The 19182-nt window shown below is 64.3% G+C and overlaps 1 protein-coding gene across 1 annotated transcript; it reads left to right on the top strand.

The window, feature by feature from the left end:
- Positions 1-11501: 11501 nt before the first annotated feature.
- Positions 11502-17970, top strand: SEMA6B (semaphorin 6B; the record flags this gene model as incomplete). The annotated part of the gene is made up of 16 exons (XM_080634164.1): positions 11502-11619; positions 11820-11949; positions 12228-12288; positions 12387-12449; positions 12731-12832; positions 12945-13035; positions 13110-13229; positions 13318-13406; positions 13842-14059; positions 14165-14296; positions 14675-14824; positions 15352-15546; positions 16224-16364; positions 16580-16657; positions 16841-16899; positions 16997-17970. The coding sequence occupies 16 exons, from the start codon at positions 11502-11504 to the stop codon at positions 17968-17970; spliced, it is 2721 nt and encodes a 906-aa protein (XP_080490290.1).
- Positions 17971-19182: the final 1212 nt, after the last annotated feature.

Raw genomic sequence — 19182 nt, 5'->3', positions numbered from 1 at the left:
CCGGAGCCATGATTCCAACGCCAGAGGCCAGTGGCATCGCCCATGGTGCACCCCAACACCTTGGGGGGTGAGCTGAGATTTCCTGTACCAATTCAGCTGCACCAGGCTGGGGAGGCAGATGGGGAAAGACAGGATGGTAGCAAAGCCACCCTGCCCCCCCCTGCACCCAACGGTGGGCAGGACTGGCCTCCCCCCGCTGCAGGGGGCATAGAGCAGCTCTGAGCCCTTGGTGCGAGGGGAAACTGAGGCAGGGGGGGATGGCAGCGCAGGGAGGGAGCCCCTTGTGCGAGAGGGAACTGTGGAAGGGGGGTGCCAAGGGGGGGAAATGCCAAGGGGGGAAGTGCCAAGGGGGGGGTTCCCCTTGCAGAGGGATTCGGGGGCTGGGGCCCTTCTGCCTCCCCATGCCGGGAAACGGAAACTGAGGCAGGGCCGGAGGGGGTCGGTCCCGTTACCCCCGTTCCCGTTAAGGCGGGGGATAGGGGGGATGCCCGTTTGCGGGGGGGGGGGTAGCCAAGGCGGGCGGGGACGGCTCCCCCGCCTCTCCCTCCTCGCGAGGCCGGGCCGGGCCGAGCCGCCTCCCCGGGGCGGGGGCAGGGCGGGGGGCGCAGCCGCTCCGGGAGCGGCGGCAGCGGCGGCTCCTTCAGCGCCGCTCGTACCGGAGCGGCCCCGGTGCAGCCGCAGCCACCGGGCGGGCCCGGCTCCGGCTCCGGCTCCCCCCCCCGCGGCCCCGCCCCGCCCGGGCTCCGGTGCCCCGGCGCCTCCCGCCGCGGCGGCGCGGAGCGGAGCGGGGCCGGGCCGGGCCGGGCCGTGCTGCCGGTGGGCGCAGGTGCCCCGGGCCCCCCCCGGATCCCCCCAGGACGGCGAGGTAAGAACGCGGCGGGTGTCAGCCCCCCCCACTCCGAACCATGCGGTGCGGTCCCGTCCCCCCCGGTGTCCCCTTCCCATCCCCATCGGTTGTTCCCTCCCCGGGGGGGGGCAGCGATGGAGGAGGGGGAAATGGGAGGAAAAGGGGGTGCCCCCCCCCAGCCCTCCCCCCTCCCGCCGCCGGCGGCTGCTGCATTGGGAACGGCGCTTTTGTTAGCGGCTCTCCGGGCGGAGCGGGCGGAACCTTGAAGGGTCACGGGCTGTAGGGGCCCCCCCCACCCCTCCGGCACCCGCAGCACCCCCAGCCCGCACCCCTCTGCCCCCCATCCCTGCACCCTGCGGTTTCCCTGCACCGCTCCCCCCCCAGCACCTCCGTCCTGCATCCCCATCCCCACCCCACCACTCCTGGGGGCCCCCCCCCGATACCACAATCCTCCCCCCCCAGCCTCCTCCGGCACCCCCCCCACACCCGGCCCACCCCATCACCCTCATCCTGCACTCTGGTCTCCCCCCAGCACCCTGATGTCCCCCACAACACCCTGGTCCTTCCCAGCATCCTGATCCCGCACCCCATCCCTGATCCCGCACCCCCATCTTCCCCCCAGGACGCCGATCCCGAGCCCTTCTCCCCACCCCAGCACCCCGACACCCCCTCCAGCACCTTTCAACCCCCCCTTATCACCTCAATCCCGCACTCGCCCCCTCCCCATTCCCTTCACACCCCCATCCCATCCATCAGCATCCCGGGCCGGCACCCTGACACCCCCCCCAGCCCCGGAACACGGTGATGGGCGCTGGGTCTTGAGGGGCCGGGGGGGCCCCTTCGAGCTGGGAAGATGGAGATGGAAAGGGGGGGGCCCTGCTTCGTTGAGCTCCGTTTTGCTTCCACTGCTCCTTCGGGAAGCAGCCAGAGCTTGTTGTTTGGTGGGGGGGGAAGGAGCAGGAAAAGGGGGGAGCTGGTGTGTGCCCCCCCCCGGCCACAGCAGCGTCTGCTGGGATGGGGGGGCCGGATGGGTTGAAACGGGGGACCCGGCCAATACAACCCCAAAAACGGCAGTGGAGAGCAGCGAGGGCTCAGTTTGGGATCACTGGTGGTAGGGCCTCCCCCCAAATAACCCTGTAGAGCTGGGGGGGGACGGACAAAGAGCCCCCCGCATCACGGGGGTGCCTGGCTCTGTCTCGCTGGAGCTGAAACTTGTGGGGACAAGGTATTGGGGGGGCATCTGGCAGAAGTGGGGCATCCCCCACGCTTGGGGAGGTGCTGGCTGGCAGCCCCCACGTCAGGACAGAGCTGGGGAGCTCCGTACAGGCAGCATCTATGGGGTAGGGGAGCCCCGTCCTCCCTTTTGGGGCTCAGCACCATTGCGCCGTCTGCAGACTTGGGGGGGTAACCCTCAAATAACGCGGGGGGGGTGCTGAGCCTGATCCACATCCTGCCCTGTCACCCTCACTCGGCCCCCCCCCCAGGCTTGGTCTCCATTGCTCCCATATAACGCAGAGCAGTCGGGGTGCTGGACCCCCCCCACGGGGCAGGAGGGAGTGGGGAGACCCATCCCTGTGCATGGGGCTTTAGGGGAGCCCAGCACCCCCAGAAGGGGGGGAGAGGGCACAGGGCTGTGCCATCGGCTCGGGGTGACCTTGGGTGAGCGCTGCCTCCCGCCGTGCCTCAGTTTCCCCTCTGCTGGATGAGGCCGTGAGCCGGGGGGGGGATGTGCAAATGAGAGCCTCCCCCCCGGTTTTGGGTGCTGCACCCACCCTGGGGAGCGCTGGTGAGGGGGAAATGGGGACACACAGCCCGCTGTGAGTGACCCCCCTGTGGGGACACCCAGGTCTGCCTGTCCCCAGTGCCTGCGAAAGGTGGGGGCAATGGTGACACATGTGGCATCGCTGTCTCCCCCCCGGATCCCCCCATCCCAATCCCTTCAGGTACCAGCTTGGCCCCAATGAGGCCAGATCCTGCCCCAGGGCTGCACTGGGAAGGTGGGGGCTGAGGTGGAATATGGCTGAGACCCCCCCCATCCTGTCCCACTGCAATGGGGAAGGGGGGCATTGGCTTGGGGGGCCCCCTCTGTGTGTCCCTCCCCGGCGATTTTAGACACGCTTTAGGGCCTGATCTGGTGACAGCAGAGGACAGCTCCCGGCTCCCCGCCCCGCCGGAGGGTGCAGGATCTGTCCCTGGATTCCAGGGCCCTGGAGGCGCCGTGTCCATGTGTCCGCCCATGGGTGCTGATCGGAGGTGCGTGTCCCCGCGGGGTGCTGGATGGGGGGGCAGAGCCAGGGGGGTGATGAGCAGCGATGCCCCTTTTGCAGCATCCCCGGGGGACACGGAACTGGGTCACCGCTGTCACCGGGGCACGTGGCTGTGGTGGTGGGGGTTTGTGCATGGGGGGGCAGGTTCAGGCTCGGGGGGTGCTGGGGGGGCAGCTCCCCCCTCCCCCGAGCCGCTTCCCGCTGCCATTCCCATAAACAAAGAGAAATCACCAATCCCAACCCCGGCTCCGGGCAGGAGGTTGTGGCCGTGCACGCGTGTGCATGGCTGTCCATGTGTGTCCATGTGTGTCCATGTGTGTGGCTGCGTCGCTCACTGTGACACTGCTGCCCCCAGCTTCTGAAATTGGATGGCTTTGGGGACCCCAAATTCCCCAATCCAGGCCTTTGGCACCTTTGCAACCCTCCAGGAGCATGAAGCCATGGGGCAGGGTGGTGATGCCAGGCTCGGTGTCACCGTCCCCCTCGGCTTCCCTTGCTTGCTCCGCACATGCTCCCGCGATGCTTTGGCTCCCAGTTAAACCGGTGGCTCCTTGGAGGGCTCTTCCCATCGGCTCTGCCGTGCTGGTGCTGTGGGGCTCAGCCTGGCCACAAGGCCCAGCGCCACCGCGCTGCTCGCCGGGTACCGGAGCTGGATGCGGATCCCTGCTGCAGTGCCGGATGCAGTTTGTATCCTTAGACCAGCTCAAATAGTTTTAATTAAACCTGCCAGTTTGGATGTGATTGGATTTTGCAGTGGGCTGAGCTGCGCCGGCCCCTCGGAGCATCTCCCGCGCCGCATCCATTCCCTGGCATTGCCTTTGGCAAGGTTTTCCTACCCAGCACGGAGCGTGGTGTTGACCAGGGTGGCTTTCCCTGTGCTGGCATCTCTGGCTGTGCCAGGCAAGCGTGTTGCCACAGGCCCGGGTGGGATGGTTCCGTGGTGGTGCCGGTGTGGTGGCATCCAGCGTGTATTCGGCAGCATAAACAGTAGTAAAGAAACCCAAGAGTGAGCCCAACTCCATCTGGGCCGTGCCGTGGCACCCTCTTAACCCCTTGGCACCCGATCACCATCAGCATCCTGAGCGCTGCATCCTGGAGGGATCTGAGATCCCTTCTTCCCATCCCTCCATCCCCAGCGTGGTGATGGAGGTGGCTGCTGGAGCGTGGTACCCAAAAGGATGCTGCTGTATCCCCAGCAGTGCTCAGCTCCAACACAGAGGGGACCCTATGGCCCTGGGGACCCCCCAGCTCATCCCAAGGGACCTTTGGGCTTCGGTTGTGTCCCATGAAAGGGGTGCTGGAGGTTTCGATTCCCTTTGGAAGGCGGGAGGGAGCGGAGGAGCAGTCGTCTGGCGCGGGGGAGCTCCCAGTGGGGCCGCCTTGTGCTAACAGGATTTTCCTCCCTATTTAATTACAATTTTGTTAAATTAAAACAAAAATAAAGAGAGGGGAAAGCTCCCTCTCGTCTCCTTGTGCCGGGGGATTAAACAGCGCTTGGCGAAGCCACCGCTCCCCAGAGGAGGTCCCAGGGGACCCCAGCCCCAGGGCTCAGTTTCACACCTCTGGTCCAGTCCTTCCCAGTTCAGCCCAGTTCAGCCTGCTGGCAGCCAGGCTGTGGCTGTGGCAGTGCCGTGCCGATGCGCCGTGGCTAATCCCCGGCTCTTCCCTGTGTAATCCTGCCTGCTGGGATAATCCCATCAAACCTGGCAGTGCCACCGCTGAGCTCAGCGCCGGGTTTGGTGCTGGATGGATCCAAAGGGGGGAATGTGGTTGTGGATGTGCTTGGGCATCGAGTGGAGAAACTGAGGCACAGAGCCTGTGGCTTTGCAGCAGCTGGGGACTGGGGCAGGGGAATGGCAGCCACCCTCATTCCTGTGCCCAAATCCAGGGTGATGGAACTGGGTGCGATGGGAAGAGGCAGCACTGGCAGCACCCACGTGTCCCCTGGAGAGATGGGATCTGGCCCCGGGTTGGGCGGTGGGAACAGAAGTGGCTTTTGTGGCCAGCCCCATCCATCATCTCCCGCCGGGGACATCGACATAAAGCGCCAGGAAATTGGGAAGCGTTTAGCAGCTGATATGGGAGGCTGGGCGATGGGATCCATCCGGGATCCATCCTTGCCCTTTGCAGGGTCGGATTCTGCCCGGTGAGGTGGGGGTGCATGGCACAGCCTCGCTCACATGCACCACACGTGTACTAGGCAGCCTCGTGCACACGTGTGCACACGTGCACCAACCCCGTGCGCAGGCGTGTGTGTACTCACATGTGTGCACAGCACACACACCCCATGTGCACAGACACCTGCACACGTGTGATGTCCTGTGCACACAGGACACGGTGCACACTGACACCTGCACACACGTGACGTGGTGCACACACACACAACAGCTACACACACATGACACATGGTGCACACATACCCACACACACGGCACCCCATGCACAGGCACCAGCACACACGTGACACCTGGTGCCCACACACGTAACACATGGTTCACATGTGCCTGCACACGCATGACACCTGACACGTCTGGTGGGGCCTCCCAGGGAATGGGGACATCGTCACCCATCCTGCAGGAGCTTTGTGGTGCTGGTGGCCGGGAGCATGCGGTGGCAGTGCCGGTGGCAGTGGTGGATGGTGACAGTGCTGGTGGCAGTGCTGGTACCGGTGCCAGTGGTGGTGGCGGTGGTGCCGCCGGTGGCAGTGCTGGTGCCGGTGGCGATGGCAGTGCTGGTGCCTGTGGTGGTGGCGGTGCTGGTGGTGACGGCAGTGCTGGTGCTGGTGGCAGTGCTGGTGCCGGTGGCGATGGCGGTGTGGCCTGGTGGCACAGCGGCCGCTCGGGCTGTGCCGGCGCTGGCGGGAGAACAAGGAGCTGTTTGGAGGGCAGCGAGGAAGCACCTGACCTTCGGAGAGCAGGAGGCGGCGTTGGAAGCGCCGGGAACAATGGCCCTTTGTTCCATACCGCCACTGGCATCCCGCATCCCAGCCTGCATCCTGCATTCTGCATCCCAGCCTGCATCCTGCATCCCAGCCTGCATCCCAGCATACATCCCACATCCTGCATCCCTCATCCCAGCCGGCATCCTGCATCCTGCATCCCGCGTCCCGTATCCCATCCTGCATCCTGTATCCCATCCTGCATCCCAGCCTGTATCCCATATCCTACCTTACATCCCGCCTCCTGTATCCTATGCTGCATCCCACATAGCATCCCAACCCACAGCCTGCATCTCACATCCCACCTTGCAGCCTGCATCCCATCCCACATCCAGCAGCACCAACCTGGCCCTAGCGCACCCAGCAGCTCAGCTGGGCTCAGGATGCTGGTGGCTCCTGGTGGCTGGAAAACCACGGCATGGAGCCGGATCGCACCGGTGACCCCACTGGGAGGAGGAGGAGGAGGAAGCAGGCGGGTGAAGCTCACGTGCTGTGCCCCACGCTTCAGCATCACTTCCCACCTCCTGGCACACTGGAGCCCTGTCCCTGCTGTCCCCAGGAGCTGGATGGCAGCTCCAGGCCAGCGTCACCCAGGAGACAGGGAGATGCTGGGGACAGTGACACAGCGGGGACCGCAGGCAATGACCTCCCAACCCCACCACCTGAACTTAAATAAGTCTTAAACTAGGGTGAGGGGCTGAGCGCTCATCCACGTGCGTGCGGTTCATGCTGGGGCTCCGTGTTCTGGTTTGTTATTGTAGGGTTGCTCGTGTGGGGCTGGGTTTGACTCTTGGGATTGAAGGAGGAGCTGCATCCCTCTGCCCGCTCCGGGACAGGGCACCCCGGGGACATGGGGTCCCTGGGGACACGGGGGATGTGTGACTTTGGGGACAAAGGGGACAAGGCTGTGCTGCAGGGACAGGAGGGACACAGGGGGATGTGTCCCATTGGGGACAAGGAGGGTGACAGTCTTTGGGGGACAAGAGGGACAGGGGGGGACGTGTGGAGGGACAAGTGCTTTGGGGGGACCAGCAGGACAGAGGGGGGGACAAGGGACAAGGGCTGTGAACTGGGGGGGACAAGGGATAATGGCTGTGAATTGGGGGGACAGCACCCCCCTATCCCCTCCAGGGCAGGAAGTGATATCTCCATAGGAAACCTTTGCAGATGGCGTGTATCTAACATGCAGGTGACATGTATTTAACACGCAAATCACATGCAGCACCGCCCTGGCCTGGAGGAAGGGACCAGCACCCACGGGTGCCACCCGGCGGGCGCTGTCCCCATGCCTCGAGTCACCCCTGGACACCCACTGTGGGGGACAAACCCGCCCCAGATGGCCGCGGGGGGGTCCCCACCATCCCCACATCGGGGGTCTGACCCCGTTTGTGTGCTGGGGGACCCGGACGCCTGCGGGGGGGGTGTTACGGTGGTGGGGAGGGGACGGGCGCTATAAACGGCAGCTGTAAGCGGAGCCGGTAACCGGAGTGGGAGGCCCGGGGGGGACATTTGAGCCGCTGTCGGGCCCTGAAGCACCAAGGTAAATGGGGGTGCTGTGTTGTGTCCCCCCCCTCCACGCTGCTGGCACCTCCTCGCTGTCACCCGCATGGGGACCTCACCGCCCCGCGGTCCTCCCAGTCCTCTTGGCCCAGCTCTGGGGGTGCTGCCCCCGTACCCCCTCCTTGGGGGTGCTGTGTGGTGGTGCGGGGGGGGGCACCCATGGCAGGGGCCAGGTGGCAAGGGTGACATTTGCTCTGTCCCCGCCATGGGGACAGCTGCTTCCTGGCTCTGCCATCTGAACCGGCCCCACAACGGAAACCGGGGGGGGGGCTGAGCCCCCCAAGCCCTGGAGGTGGTGGCAGCTGGGATGGGGGGGTCCCCATGCCAAGTTGGGGGGGGGATACAATTCTGGTGACCCCCAACCCCCCTCTGTGGTCTCTCGCATTGGGATGCTCTGGGGACAGGGTGACACATTGGGAGGGGACACACTGGTGAGGGGATGGGGGGGCTTTCTAATTAATTAATTAATGCTGCTTATAAGGGCCTCATTAGCATATTTGTTTGATTATTGGTGCTGGGGTTTTCTAAAGGAAATGAGCCCAAACAAGGGGTAAAATCCAGCATGATCCCTGTGGAGAGGGGTGGGATTTGGATAGGAGATAATATCATATGGGAGGGGGCAAATAATGCACCCTCTTAACGAGCCTTGATTCATTAAGGGCCGGGATTGATCGCGCTGCTCTTATTCCCAAAGCAGTTGTGTTCTTAGGGAATTCTGGGGCTCGTGTCCCCTTCATTTCCCAGTGAGTGTCCCCTTGTCAATGCCCCCCCATTCCCATTGTCCCCCCGCTTTCCCGGTGCCTTTCTAATGGGCTCCTGTTCTGGCTGGCCCGGCACTGCTGGAATCCGGGAATGCGGGGAGCTGGGATCAGCCTGGGGTGCAGTTGGGAGGGGGGACACCCCGGTGCCTGTGTCCCCCCCGTGGCCATGGGGGGATCTCCGTGGTGGATTCATGGCTCCATGGTGGGAGGGGACATCGCGGCGGTGCCATTCGGGAGGTCCCATGGGTGCCCCCCCAGCTCCCCGGCTGCGGTGACAGCTGCTGGGGGGGGGGGTGTCGGTGGTGGCTCCGGTTACGGTGACATCAGCTCTACCTTCCCATGGGGGGGGCCATGGGGGAGTCCGTGACAGCTGAGCCACTCGTGGGACACCGGAGCCCCCAGTGCCGTCGGGGCACCCCCAGGATGGGACTGAGGCATCCGGGACCCCCTCTCCAAGCCGGGGGGGGACAATGGGGACACCCTGCAGTGGGGACAGCAGGAGGTGGCCGGAGGAGCTCAGGTGGGCAGAGTGGGGTGCTGGGGAGGCGGGCGGTGGGCAGGAGCCGTGCTCTGATGCCACTGGGAAGGGCTCCCGTCCAGGGAAGGGGACAGCGTCCCCCCACAAGTAGCGGGGGGCTCATAGCTCCCTCTGGAATTGCAGCACGAAGGGGGGAGGAATTGAGGGGTTTTCCCCCCCATCCCTTTGTTGGGGGGGTCGGGGAGATGCTGTGCAGGGGGAGGACAAGGCTTCACCCCCACTCCAGCCCCAAAGCTTTGTGTGCATGGGGGGGCTGCGTGTGCTTCCATAAACCTGTTAGAAAGGCATCGGGAAAGAAGGAAGACACTGGGAAATAAGGCGAGGGAGACACTGGGAAAGGGGGGGAGACGCTGGGAAACTGAGGCACGGAGCAGGGCGCTGCAGTGGGGACAAGGACAAGGGACACGCCGGAGGCTGTGCAGAGGCACCCAGGCCGGACCCCCGCCATCACCCCCGGCGCACCCTTCCCATGCCCGCACCCTGCCCCGTCCTCACCCCTGCCTCAGTTTCCCCGCACCGCGCTGGGGACACGCACGGGGACCGTCCCCTGCCCTCCGCCACCACCATGAATGGGTCCCTGTGTGTCACCCGTCCCCCCGCCGTGTCCCCCTTCCCTCCAGCCCCCCCCTTTTTCCCGCTGCCTTTTCTTCGCCCGCACAATCGGCGGCATTTATGGTGCCGGAGGCTCCGGTTACCCCGCGCCCGCTCCCTGTCACCATACGGGCTTGCTGGGGAGACACAGTGACACCGGACCCCCCCCACCTTGGGCTTACAGGCACCGGAGGCACAAGACCTCCCTGCACCCCAAATAGTGGTGGAGTCTCAAGTGGCTGATATAAGCCGAGCCCTTCCCTCAAGGCTGCTTTAGGGGGTGTCCGTCCGTGTCCCCCCTCACTCCGGCACCTGGGATTTCCACAGGATGCTTAAATCTGATGGGTTTGGGATAGGGACATTGGTACCAAGGAGGGGGGTGGCTTGTTTGGGTAACGGGGCGGAGTGGGGAGCACCCACAAGGGGAAGCTGGGGGGAGAACACACACTCTGGGGGTGCCCCGAGTTCAGCTCAGGTGGTAAAAGCCCCCGAGGCTTTAATGACCGCAGTTCACTTCTTAATGGCTTTCCTGGAGCAGCTCAGGCACAACAAATGCGCTAAAACCCAGAAAATCCCATCCTGGCGCCCAGGGGATTGTACTCCTGCTGATTTGGTCCCCGCAGGACAGCACCATCATCCCTTTGGGTGCCGAACCGGGAGCTCCGTGTGCCAGAAACAGCTCCTTTCCCTCTTTTGGGGGGACAAATCCCTCCCGTATCCCACTCCTTGGCACGGAGTCAGCAGCAGCACCAAACCTCTGAGTTGGTTGATGCGGTTGTGCCACGGTTTTGCTCAGCCGTGCCGGGTTTGAGGCTCGGGTTGCTTTTCTATGGACCCGTTCCACGCTCGTTACTCCGTTCCACGCTGGTTACTCCGTTCCACGCTGGTTATCCCGTTCCACGCTGGTTATCCCGTTCCATGCTGGTTATCCCAGCCCAGCGTAGTACCTGGGAGGCCACCATGGGATAGGGTCCGTTGTCCCTGGGGGCTGTGACACAGCCGTGTCGGGGTCAGACATCCCCGGAGGCTGGGTCAGTGCTGGCTGTCACCGGGGCTGGTGGCACCGCGCTGGGGCTGGGGCTGAGCCTCCCCACCGGGCACTGTGACCCCCCAGCCCCACACAATGTCACCGTCCTCGGTCCCCACAGGGACGTGGTGGCGGGAGGGCGACGGTTCGATCGCACCCGCTCTCATGGACCTGGCGATCAATGGAATTCCTGCCTGGCTGCTCATTGCTGAGTCCTATTCCCACAGGGATGGGTGGCAGGGGGGTGGCGGGGGGGTGGGCAGTGACGGTGGCACTGGGGCTGTCATCCGTGTCCCCATGTCCCTGAATCCCTGTGTCCCCATGTCCCCAGCCCCACCATGCTTATCGGCACTGAGTATGTTCTAAAGGAAATGAGCCCTATGGAAAGGGATGGAATTTGGATATAAGATGTTATCATATGGGGGGGGCGAATAATCCGCCCTCCTAAGGAACCCTGATTCATCAGGGGCTAGGACTGGTTGTGCTGAGCCCCCGCTGCTGCTGTTCCCAAAGGAGTTGTACTTTTAGGGATTTCAGGGCTGGTGTCCCCTCCATTTCCCAGTGGGTGACCCCTTGTCAATGTCCCCCATTTCCCAGTGTCCCCCCTCTTTCCCGGTGCCTTTCTAATGGGTTTATGTTCTGTGGCTGGGCTGGCATGGATGCACTCGGGGGTGCCATGCAAATGCGGGGAGCTGAGATCAGCCTGGGGTGCAGGTGAGGGCGGGGGGGACACCCCGGTGCCGGGACACAGCGCCCACTTTTCCCAGCGTATTTGAAATTCCTCCTTCGGGAAAGGCTCCGCTTCCCTATGGCCAACCCCAGCCCCATCCTGCGCCGGCCCCTCTGCGCCGGCCCCAGCCCAGCACCCAGCACTGGGACAGCGGTGATGGGCTTGGGGCGTGGGTGCTGCCCCCTCCCACCTCTGCCCATTCCCACAGCAGCCGTGGGTGCCCGCCCGCGCCGGGGGACACCATGAGGCCACCGCCCCCCCGCGCCCCCCTGGTGCTGCTGCTGCTGCTCTGGGTGCAGGGGGCGGCCCGAGGCACCTTCCCCGAGGAGCCCGGTCCCATCGCCGTGGCCCCCCAGGACTGTGAGTGCACACCCGGGGCGCGGGTCAGGGCGCAAGGGGGGGCACGGAGAGGGGATGGGGGCTTGGGGTGGTTTGGGGTGAGGACAGGAGGGGGCACCCATGGGAAGGGCTGGGTGCAGGGGGCACCCATGGGCAGAGCTGGGTGCAGGGGCCACCTGTGTGGGTGCCTCTGCAGCGTGTGCCCCCCTGTGCCCCCCCAGACGTGAAGCACTACCCCGTGTTCGTGGGTCACGGCACGAGCCGCTCGCCCGGCCCCGAGGCAGGGGGCCCCCCGCGCCTCAACATCCAGCGCATCCTCAAGGTCAACAGGACCCTCTTCATCGGGGACAGGTCTGACCACAGCACCCCAAAGCCTCTCCCCACCCGGGGGGGGGGGGGCACCCAGCACCCACCCAACACTCTTTGCTGGGGAGGGACCCAAAATGGAGCCTTGGGGCTCCCCAGTATCTGCTCTGGGGCACCCTGGGGGGTGTTGCTGGGGTTGTCCATGCCCTGGTGATGCTCAGTGCCCACCCCAGCACCCCAAATCCTGCACCCCTCCCATATGCCTGGCTGGGGGGCACATCAGCATCACAGCAGGGCGGTGACACCCGTGTCCCCCTCCCCAGGGACAACATCTACCGCGTCAGCCTGGAGCCCACTGGAGCCACTGAGATGCGCTACCACCGGGTAAGTGACCCTGGGGACATGGGGAGACACTGGGCTGTTTGGAGGGGAGGCTCCCAGCTTCTCCCCAGCCCCACACTGTGTTCTCTGCCTCCCCCCAGAAGCTGACATGGCACTCAAACCAGCACGACATCAGCATTTGCAGGATGAAGGGGAAACACGAGGTATGGGGTGAGGGGGTCTGCACCCCATAAGACACCCCCTGGCTGGGGACCTAGCACCCTCCATGCCCCACATCACACAGACAAGGCCACCCCCTATGCATGTCCCCCGGTGTCACCTCCCTGCTCCCTGCCAGTGGCTGTAATTTATTGGCAACGAATCCAAAGCTAGGTCCCCTAAACAGCATTTTGGGGTGAAAACACCACCCCCAGCCAGCCCATGGGGGGGGCCCCCAGGGGTGTCTCTGGGCGCTGGGGGTGACGGTCCCCTCTCGCTGGCGCAGGCAGAGTGCCGCAACTTCATCAAGGTGCTGCTGGTGCGGAGCAAGAACCTGCTCTTCGTCTGCGGCACCAACGCCTTCAACCCCGTCTGCGCCAACTACAGCGTGAGTAGATGGTGGCCACCAGGAGGGCCCCCCCGTGTGACCCCCCCCCGTGTCTGGGTGCGCAGGGATGCTCCTGCCTGCGCCGCTCATGGCCCTGTCTCACCCACTATAGATGGACACGCTGGAGCCCATCGGGGACAACATCAGCGGCATGGCGCGGTGTCCCTATGACCCCAAGCACGCCAACGTGGCCCTCTTCACAGGTCAGTGCTGGCACCCTGTGGGTGCTGTGTGCTCTGCTCCCTGCCCACACCCCCTAACACCCCTCTCCGTGCAGGGGGGATGCTCTTCACTGCCACCGTCACCGATTTCCTGGCCATCGACGCCGTCATCTACCGCAGCCTTGGGGACAGCCCGACCCTCCGCACCGTCAAACATGACTCCAAATGGTTCAAAGGTGCCTCCCCGAATGCCATGCCAAGACGTGGCTCATGGTCCCTTCACGCCATCCCAGGACATCCCTGACCATGCCACTGTCCCCACAGAGCCCTACTTTGTGCACGCCGTGGAATGGAGGAGCCACGTCTACTTCTTCTTCCGGGAGATCGCCATGGAGTTCAACTACCTGGAGAAGGTGGGAGAAGTGGCATCCGTCCTGGTGCATGATGGAGAGGGGCTCTTCACTGGGGGCTGTAGCGATAGGACAAGGGGTGATGGGTTCAAACTGAAATAGGGGAAGTTCAGACTGGAGATAAGGCAGAAGCTTTTCCTGCGAGGGTGCTGAGGCGCTGGCACAGGGTGCCCAGAGAAGCTGTGGCTGCCCCATCCCTGGCAGTGTTCAAGGCCAGGTTGGACACAGGGGCTTGGAGCAAGCTGCTCTAGTGGAAGGGGTCCCTGCCTGTGGCAGGGGTTGGAGCTGGATGATCTTAAGATCCTTTCCAACCCCAACCATTCTATGATTCCATTATTCTATATCCCCACGGTGGCCTGAGACAGCCGTGCTGGGAACAGGGATAAAGGGGCAATCATCAGGGCTGGGTTCTGGGTGATGATGATGTGCACCCCATAGGTGGTGGTGGCCCGGGTGGCCCGGGTGTGCAAGAATGACATGGGGGGCTCGCAGCGGGTGCTGGAGAAGCAGTGGACGTCCTTCCTCAAGGCCCGGCTCAACTGCTCTGTGCCGGGAGACTCCCATTTCTACTTCAACGTCATCCAAGCTGTGACCGACATCCTGGAGCTGGACGGGCGCCCCGTGGTGCTCGCTGTCTTCTCCACGCCTGCCAACAGGTTGGACACCCTTGTACCCTGCCGAGACCCCCAGCACTGGACTGGGACGCAGGGGGGGACATGGGGACAGGTTGAGGTGCTCACCCCATGCCCGTGTCCCTGCAGCATTCCCGGTTCGGCCGTTTGTGCCTTTGACATGACCCAAGTGGCCGCTGTCTTCGAGGGACGTTTCCGGGAGCAGAAGTCACCCGAGTCCATCTGGACGCCTGTGCCCGAGGACATGGTGCCGAAACCCCGGTGAGCAAGGACAGGGATGGGGGCAGCAAGGCTGGGATGGGCAGGAAGGGGCATGGGAACAGGGGTACAGACAGGGACAGCCAGGGTTGGTACCCACAGGGAGAGTGATGGGAGTGAGCGTAAGATCAGGTGGGGACAGTGACAGAGATGGGGACAGGAGTGATCAGGGCTGGTACCCACAGGGAGGGTGGTGAGGATGGGGATGGGCATGATTCTAAGATAATTGGGATAGGGATGTTGATGGGGACAGGGGCAGGGATGGGGACAGGAGTGATTAGGGGATGGGGATGGGCATGGGCATGATGATGAGGACAGGGATGATGATGGGGACAAAGCCCCATCATGGCACTGGGGACACTGAGCCCTGCCCTGCCGCAGCCCCGGGTGCTGTGCGTCCCCCGGGATGCGCTACAACTCCTCCAGCTCCTTCCCGGATGAGATCCTCAACTTCGTCAAGACGCATCCGCTGATGGACGAGGCGGTGCCGGCGCTGGGCAATGCACCCTGGATCCTGCGCACCATGAGCCGGTGGGTGCTGGTGGGTGCTAAGGGATGCTGGTGGGTGCTGCTGGAGCCTCGCACATGCCAGCACCAGGAGACCAGATAAATCCCATACAGTTGAGATTGTCTCATCCTAATGAAACCTGCCTTAATTCCTGCTGATGGGAATGGATCCAGTTACTGCCTCCAGCAAGGGCTCAGACAAGGATATGGGCTGAGGACAAGGATGTGGGAATGAGAACAGGGACATAGGACTCAGGCTGTGGACCAGTTGGGGTCCTGCTGATGAATCAGGGGCATCTGGGCTGGTCCCTTAGTGGGATCTGAGCAGGATCCCAGTTGGAATCTGGGTGGATGCAGGCAGGATGTGGTCAGCATCCTGAGTGGGATTTGGGGTGAGTCATGGGTGGGATCCAGGATGACTCTGACTGGCTCCTGGCTGGGATCTGGAGTAGTTTCCATTTGGGATCTGCATACCCTATCCCGCTCCTTGAGGCCTCCCTGCCTCAGTTTCCCCTCCCCGCCCCAACACCAGCTCCATTCACACCATGCAGGTACCAGCTCCGCAAGATCGTGGTGGACACCGCGGCGGGGCCATGGGGCAACCACACCGTGGTGTTCCTGGGTGCCAGCACCGGCACCGTCCTCAAGTTCCTCATCCAGCCCAACGCCAGCTCCAGCCCCGCGCCCACCATTCCTGGCAGCCAGAGCATCTTCCTGGAGGAGTTTGAGACCTACCAGCCTGGGAAGTGGGTGCTGGAGACAGACACAGGGGGGATGGATGCAGGGATGGAAGGATGGATGGATGGATGGATGGATGGATGGATGGATGGATGGATGGATGGATGGAGAGAGGGATGGATGGATGGATGGATGGATGGATAGATGGATGGATGGATGGATGGATGGATGGATGGATGGATGGATGGATGGATGGAAGGAGGGAGGGAGGGAGGGAGAGAGGGATGGATGGATGGATAGATGGATGGATGGATGGATGGATGGATGGATGGATGGATGGAGAGAGGGATGGATGGATGGATGGATGGATGGATGGATGGATGGATGGATAGATGGATGGATGGATGGATGGATGGATGGATGGATGGATGGATGGATGGAGGGAGAGAGGGATGGATGGAGGGAGGGAGAGAGGGATGGATGGATGGATGGATAGATGGATGGATGGATGGATGAGTGGACGGGTGGATGGATGGATGGATGGATGGACGGACGAGTGGAAGTATGGATGGAGGGATGGATGGCTGGATGGATGGATGATGGATGATGGATGGAAGGAAGGAAGAGATGGGTCAGAGGGATACAAGGGGTGTGTGTGTCAAAGCAGGGGTGTGTGAGATGCCCACCTCTGGCCCAGCCTCTGGGGCGCAAGCAGGACCAGGGCCACGCTGAGCTCTGTCCCCAGGTGTGGCCGGGACACGGCAGACGAGCGGCGGCTGCTGGGGCTGGAGCTGGACAAGGCAGCAGGGTCCCTGCTCTTGGCCTTCCCACCCTGCGTGGCCAGGGTGCCGGTGGCGCGCTGCCAGCAGCACTCGGGCTGCATGAAGTGAGTGTCCTGGTGGGCAGGGATCCATGGAGGGGGGCATGGGAGGAGCCGGGGATCACATTCCTGTGCTGGGATCTGCCTGGGAAAGGCTCAGCATGGCTGGGAGCAGGAACAGGGGAAACTGAGGCACGGTGCGGGGCCAGGGTCCCTCGTGGGGGCCGGGGGCTTGTCCCCTTCATGCCAGGGCTGATCCTGACTTCCCTGCTTCCTGCCAGGAACTGCCTCGGGAGCCAGGATCCCTACTGTGGATGGACACCGGAGGGCTCCTGTGTCTTCCTGGAGCCCAGCCCCAGGTAACGCTGCCAGGCCCATGGCGGAGGGGACACTGGAGGAAGAGGTTTGGGGGGACAACAGGAGCGCCTGCACCCCTCTACTGCTGAGACCCAGCCAACTCATCACTGGCTGAAGCAAGCTGGGACCCCCTCACCTCTTAGGGGCCAGCTGACACCCCTCCCCCTCAATTTTTACCCCCCCAGGGTGGCCTTTGAGCAGGACATCACCGGCGGCAGCACATCCCATCTGGGCGAGTGCGAGGGTGAGTGCATGAGGGACGGGGCACAGGAACGTGGTGACACCACCAGATCCCCACGATGACCATCCTCTTATTGTCCTCCCCCATTGCCACCCCGCAGGACTGGTGACAGAGAGCTTCGTGGACGAGCCGGACGGGCTGGTGTCGGTGAACCTGTTGGTGATCTCCTCCGTGGCCGCCTTCGTTATCGGCGCCGTCATCTCCGGCTTCAGCGTGTGCTGGTTCATCGGGCACCGGGACCGCAAGGAGCTGGCGCGGCGCAAGGACAAGGAGACCATCCTGGCACACAGCGAGTCCGTGGTGAGCGTCAGCCGCCTGGGCGAGCGCCGGGCTCGCAGCGGCCAACCCGGAGCCCTGCTGGCCCCGCTTATGCCCAACGGGTGGCCCAAGGACTTGGGGAAGGTCGCCCAGCACGACCTGGACTCGGGGGTGCTGCCCACGCCGGAGCAGACCCCGCTGCAGCAGAAACGCTGCCCCGGAGCGCTCCAGAACTGCACCTGGGAGCAGAGTCACAACATCATCAACGCCGCGCTGCGGGACCCCGGTGGGTCCGGTACCACCGGCGCCGGTCGGCTCCACGCCGGCTCCGCCCGCCCGCCCCGGGGCATCCCCCTCTCCTGCCACGCCATCCTGGTGGATCAGGAGCTGGAGGCTGAACTCAGCGACTCCTCGGGGGATGGACATTGGGGTCGGGAGCCCCAAGAGGGTCCCCGCAGCCGGCAGCACCCCCCCGCCGGCACCCGCCGTGCCCCCCGCAGCTCGTACGGTGACTTCTCCGGCACACCGCACCCCAGCCCCGAGCGCCGCAGGGTGGTTTCGGCACCCGGTGGGGAAGGGGGTGACTTTACCAAGGGGCCGCCGTGGCACCCTGACCAGCTGAACTTCAATGCCAACAACGGCACGGGCCGCACCGGCGCCCACCTCAAGAGGAACCACACGTTCAACAGCGGCGAGGGTGCTTACGGGAGACACGGCACAGGGGCACGGGCACCCAGCACCGGGCCCCCGCGAGCGCTGACGGACCTGCAGCACCTCCTGCGCTACGGCGTGGAGCGGACTCCCTCGGGGAAATAGGGTCCCACCGTGTGTGTGTGTGTGTGTGAGTGTCCCGCAGCGGTCCCTGGGGACAAGGAGGGGTGGCCAGGGCAGAGCTGCGGGCATGGGGTGAGATGCTGCATGGGTGGGGGGGGACACAGGCACCCCCTGGGTAGGGTTTGGGGGTGTCCCCGGCTGGCAGTGGGGCAGTGCCCCACGCTCCGGCTGCTTTGCCCTGGGTCCCGGGGGGGTCCGTCCATCCCGTCCCCTCCCCAGGCTGGACCCAGGGATGCGGCACCCTGGGAAGGGGATCCCTGGGAGGCAGCAGGATGGACACATGGACACAGCCGAGGAAGAGCGGGGCTGTGCCCCTCACCCTGCAGCCCCTCGGCTCCATCAGCTGCACTCAGGCACCCCAAGAAGGGGGCTTATGGGTGCTGCCAGCACCCTAGGGACACCCCGCCCGGGGGTGCTGCAAGGGTGCGTTGGTTGTGGTGATGGGACATGGTGAACTTGTGAGCTGCGGTGGGGCGGGGGAGCCCCAAATGTGTGATATCTGCAGATGGGGCACACTCACACCCCTAACCTGGGGTCAGCCCCAGCCCAGAGCCAGTTTGGGGGGACCTCATTCATCAGCCCCTCCTGGAGAGCACAGTCGGGGGTGGGGGCACCGCTGGGGCTGGGGGGTCCTCACCGAACCCACTCTCTGCTGGCAAAGGGGCCCTTTTGGTGCCACACTGGGTTGGCGGGTCCCTGGGGGGGGTGGCAGGCTGTAAATAGGGTGGGGAGCGGCGGGCGCCCCCCCCCGCGGCCATGCATGCGGCCGCCCGCGGTCTGTACCCCGCGGCCCCAATAAACGCCCGTTTACCTGAGGCAACTCCCCCCCGCCGCTGCCTCGGAACCGTCTGATCCCCCCGAGGAGCTCCCCCCGGCTTCGGGGTCAGCACCGGTCTTGGGGGGGGGCTGCCTGTGGGATGGGGGAAGGGGTTGGAGGGGGACATGGAGGACAAAGCCCCTGAACCACACTTACCCCCTTCCAAGCCACGCACCCCACTGACGTGCTAACACCCACCTGAACCCCCAAACCCACCCCCAGCCCCTCTCCCACGCAACGAGTTCCTCAGTGCTCAGCCTGCAGCAGCCACCAGCCATGGACCGTGCCACAGACCCACTCATGGGGCTTTGCCATGGGGCTCCCCAGCACCCATCCCACACTGTGCCTCAGTTTCACCCATGTGGGTGTGCAGCACC

Source organism: Psittacula echo (genome assembly GCF_963264785.1).
Source record: "Psittacula echo genome assembly, chromosome: 24".
Classification (NCBI taxonomy): Eukaryota; Metazoa; Chordata; class Aves; order Psittaciformes; family Psittacidae; genus Psittacula; species Psittacula echo.
This window is presented reverse-complemented; position numbering and strand designations above follow the sequence as displayed.